We start from the raw sequence: 4,620 nt of genomic DNA, 5'->3' as shown, positions 1-4,620 counted from the left end.
GGGCTCAATCCAACAGATCCATGTCCATCTTATACTAGGGACCCAGAGCTAGATGTAGTACTCCAGATGGGGTCTGAAGAGAGAGGAGTTGAGGGGGGGAATCATTAGAAAACCTGAAAAATTATCCCTCTGCAGACAGTAATATTGATTGCCATCTTCTGGTTTTACTCAGTCTTAGTATCAGCTTCTAATGAGTTTGATCTGCCTTGAGTAGAAACTCAGTAAGGTTTTCAGCACTTAGCGCAATAGTAATTAAAAAAAAAAAAAAAAGCCTCTATTTAAGGAAAATATCAACATCACAGCATCTTTGATTCTCCATTGTCCAGCAATCTTATTTAGTTGCTAAACAAATGAAAGAAAATAAAACACTATGGATTTCTGCAAGAACCTTGAGTTTCTCCAGTACTCCTGGCTCAACAGCTGCCTTTCCTTTCAAGTAGCCCTAGAAGATCCAGTCTGAACCACAGCAGGATTAGCTGGTTGCATAAGAAAACCCTGGAGAGGAACGCACAGAGCTTGCGGCATTTTGCCAGGCAATGAGCAATGTTCCAGCCCATAGTACAAACCAAGAAAGTTTCCATCACCAACAGATGAGCTTTAGAAAAAGGAGCTGAAATAGCTTCATACGAGTGCCCCACCCTACACCTCCGATAGGTATGATAGAGGAGAGTATGTCCACACATCTCTGCTGCTTGGCATTACAGCCCTGGGCTGAGAACCAGCGCAGCCAAGATGCTGCTTGCATTTGCTCATACTGAGGCAGCAACCTCGAGCAAATGAGTAGTGGTGACAGCAGGGAGCAATAACTTATAAAGACCACCTCAGATGTTTGATTCAGTGCACACAGAACAAAGCCTCTGGGGAAGCCACCAGGCTGGTCTTAATCAGAAGAGGGTCCTCTCCTGGCATCAGAATCACTCAGGTTTGCAATGGAAGAAGAGGTGCCATTAAGCTCCTACCCTCCCCATACCAGACACTTCATTCTGAGACTTGCAATGTACATCCTGTAGGACCTGACAGAGCTTGGCCATGCTGGGCATTATGGGAAAAATTTATTTTAAAAAACTAAATAGGTATTGTGCTTTTGGAAAGAAATTCATAAATATTATGCTTCCATGGAGTAAAAACAATATGTACCAATATATTTTCTGCAACATAGGAAATGGGTTCCCAACTCCAAAATCACATCAGTGTGTTAGTGAGCACAGTTTTACATGTACATAATTCCTTCTTTTTCCTGATGTATTTGTAGGTAAAAACTTCACCAACTTATGTGATATTTCTTACATATTTTTAATATATCTCTACCTGAAGAGCAGCAAATTATAAAAGCAGATTCTGTATAAGCTATCAGATTGCTGCAGGGGAAAAACAACCAACCAAACAAAAACTGTTTCCACAAAACCAAACAAACACTGACCTCACATGTAAAACTGTTTTCCTGACTCCTTCTCCCCAAAAAATGCATAACATTAATTGTGTAAAGACTAAACCACCATATGAGGCATATTTTAAAGCCTCATATAAACAATGACGCTTCTATGGCATACTCAGAGCAAAGAATGTCCAAATATGGCTGAGAGTTAAGTACCCTGAGAATTAACTGCTCTTAATAAATTCACCGAAGTTTATAAATCCACATTTACCAAGAATCAGAAGAGAAATGAAGAGAACACTGCTCATTTTCCTGTACCATTCTCTAAAGATGCTGTGTTATAAGCATCCTCCATATCTTGGATGCTGGACGCATCTGTTGAATCTTGGTCACTGACTACAATTCCTACTGAAGAAAGGCTAGAAATGAAGGAGTGCATCTTTTTTGCATAAATATCCCTAATATTAAAATAAGGTAGGTCATTACATTTCTCTTTGCGATCATTGTTGCATTGGTCTGGATCAATATCTTTTTGCTTTTGATAGTACTTAGAAAACTTATTGAAAATAATGGTGATTGGAAGTGCTACCACTAGTATCCCACAGATAATGCACAGGGTGCCGAGCAGCTTTCCAGCAAGAGTGACTGGGTAAGTGTCCCCATAACCAACAGTGGTCATGCTGATGGTTGCCCACCACCAGCAAACAGGGATGCTTTGCAGTTCTGATGAGTCATCATCTTTCTCCACTGAGTAAACAAGCACTGAAAAAATAGAAATCCCAACAGACAAAAACAAAAGCAGAAGTCCAACTTCCTGATAGCTATGTCTCAAAGTGGCACCTAAAGACCGCAGTCCTACAGAGTGCCTGGCCAGTTTCAGGATGCGAAATATCCTCATTAACCGCAGGATCTGAACAACTTTCCCCATGTTTTCTATGTCTTCACTTTCTTCTTCCTTCGTGTCTACAGCTAACGTGGCATAAAATGGGATAACAGAGACAAAATCAATGATATTCAGTGGTTTCTTCCAGAACTTCTTTTGACTTGGAGCAGTGATGAGCCTGATCACTAGCTCCGCAGTGAACCAGATGATGCACGTGATCTCCACAGCTTCCAGCACAGGGTCTTCAATCTCCCTGTCATTGGCGTCCAGCCTTTGAAACTCTGGCATGCTGTGAATGCACATGGCCACAATTGATGCCAGGACAACACTCAGGGACGACACAGCAATTAACTTGGCAGATAAGCAGTATGCTGGATTTTCCATTCTGACCCAGATCTTCTTTCTTATTTCACCAAAACACAGATCGTCAAACTTTTCCAGCTCTTTATCAAATATGGATGATTCTTCGTTAGAGGAGTCTATACTTCTGTCATTGCTCTTCTGATCCCAGTCTTTCTCAGGACCTTCTTCTTTCCTTTCTTGGTACCGATTGCTGCAGCAGGAATCAATAAACAGCTCATTTATCCCCCAGTACTCTATTTCCTGGCAGAAGGAAAAGACACAAAGTTCTTCCATGACATGAAGTTTACCTGTATAGTAAAAATTCAGAACATATCGGAACAAGGAAGGATTTCTGTCAAAGTAATACTCCTTGTCTGCAACGCTGTAATCATCACACAGCTCTAGGATAGCCTCTTCTGAATGGCATTTGAGAAGTTTCCCAAGTCTGGTATGGGGAAATCGGAGCAAGGTGCTTTGATCCACCGATTGCTTAAAGCCACCCACATTCAAATTGATAAGTTCTGCATCTTTGCCAGGTCTGCGGAAAAATTCACCATAAACCATTTTGAAAAGATGAGTTCCACTTCTGGTGCCCAATGAGATTACATTGAACCTGAAAAGAATATAAGGTATTATTAGAGCACTTAATTCAGTTTTGCTCTTGCACCACATCGTTTTTTCCATGTCTGGTTACTGTGAAATGCTGTAAGAAAAAAAAGAAATGAAGTAACGAATACCATTATTCAGCATTTCACAAAAGCACATTTAAATCAGGTTTATGGCTTAACACAGCTTTAGCAAATGTTAAATCAACAGGTTCTGTTTACTCTCCATAATTTTTTCTAGTATGGAAGAAGAATGCCTAATTCATCAGTAAATCAGTCCGAGTCTACTATCATATTAAAATTAATAATCATGAAATAAGTTTACTATGATAAAAATGTTAAAACTAAAGACAGAAAACTTATCAATCCATCAAAACATTTCATAGAATCCCAGACTGTTTTGTGTTATAAGGGACTTTTAAAGGTCATCTAGTCCAACCTCCTTCAATGAGCAGGGACATCTTCAACACATTTAGGCCAAAGCATAAGAGCAGGTGCCTCTCAATTATGATGCAAGTAGAATTGCATTGATGTATATAATGTTGCAATTTATAACCCACTACTTTCAACATTAGCTGCTTGAATGTGGACTGCAATTACTTCTGCTGTCATATCAATTAATTTCTTTCTAGAGTCACCCACAGCAGAGCATTCTGTATTCTTGAAAAGATATCAAATGTGCATTTGAAGCTTTCCAATTTCTGACTTCAGCGTTCTGTCTCGTACGTATCTGGGTATCTGCACCTGACTTCCTACTCACCTGTATTGTCACAGCCCTCTTCAATCTTGGTCAGTTCCAGAAGAAATTCCTATTCTGCCACAGCATAGACATAACCACAAAAGCAATGCTGAAAAGTTGGTGTTTAAAAGTCATTTCTGGACAGAGAGGCTTCCAGGGGCTTCCAGAGACTTCCACAGTAATTTTGCCTCAGCAAGTTAACTATGGATACCTGCAGATAGACAGAAGGACATTTCAATGTTTCCATACTTTACTGTAAGTTAAAACATTCACCTGAAACTTAATTCAAAAGGCAGATATAGTTACTAGAAAATAAGTTAAATTTTTCAGAACTTAACTCTTGCTTTCCTTCTAAGGAACAGTTGTCTACAAGCCAAAATTGGCAGTTCTTACACTTGTCATGAGATTATGTATAACTTCTGACCACAAGGAGAGCAAATTTTTTTTGATCTCTGACACTTAAGCATTAATTGATGTATACTAAGCTTTCATTTCAATTTAATATGGAAGTCCATGAATTTTAAATGTGACAAGAGAGCATTGTAATTCTCCAGTCCTAACAGATGAACTCGTATGCAGCACAGAAATTGCTTTGGTGCTCTTTAATGGTTTGGGTAAGCTACTCAAGGAACAGACTAATTTCTATACCTGCTCATCTTCCAGTGCCTCCTGCAAC

General features: G+C 39.5%; 1 protein-coding gene across 1 annotated transcript; it reads right to left on the bottom strand.

Annotated features, from left to right (window-relative positions):
• Nucleotides 1-1,041: 1,041 nt before the first annotated feature.
• KCNS3 (potassium voltage-gated channel modifier subfamily S member 3) lies at nt 1,042-3,217 on the bottom strand. Its single transcript, XM_061460874.1, has one exon. It carries the CDS (start codon nt 3,162-3,164, stop codon nt 1,680-1,682), a length of 1,485 nt encoding a protein of 494 aa, XP_061316858.1. The 5' UTR covers nt 3,165-3,217; the 3' UTR covers nt 1,042-1,679.
• Nucleotides 3,218-4,620: the final 1,403 nt, after the last annotated feature.

The sequence above is a fragment of the Pezoporus flaviventris genome, unplaced genomic scaffold, assembly GCF_033815535.1.
Source record: "Pezoporus flaviventris isolate CSIRO_AGI_PZ_B2104156 unplaced genomic scaffold, CSIRO_AGI_Pfla_v1 ptg000031l, whole genome shotgun sequence".
Taxonomy (NCBI): Eukaryota; Metazoa; Chordata; class Aves; order Psittaciformes; family Psittacidae; genus Pezoporus; species Pezoporus flaviventris.
This window is presented reverse-complemented; position numbering and strand designations above follow the sequence as displayed.

Excerpts from the sequence above, each read along its gene's own strand:
- KCNS3 (XM_061460874.1), bottom strand. The coding sequence starts at position 3,164 with ATGGTTTATGGTGAATTTTTCCGCAGACCTGGCAAAGATGCAGAACTT.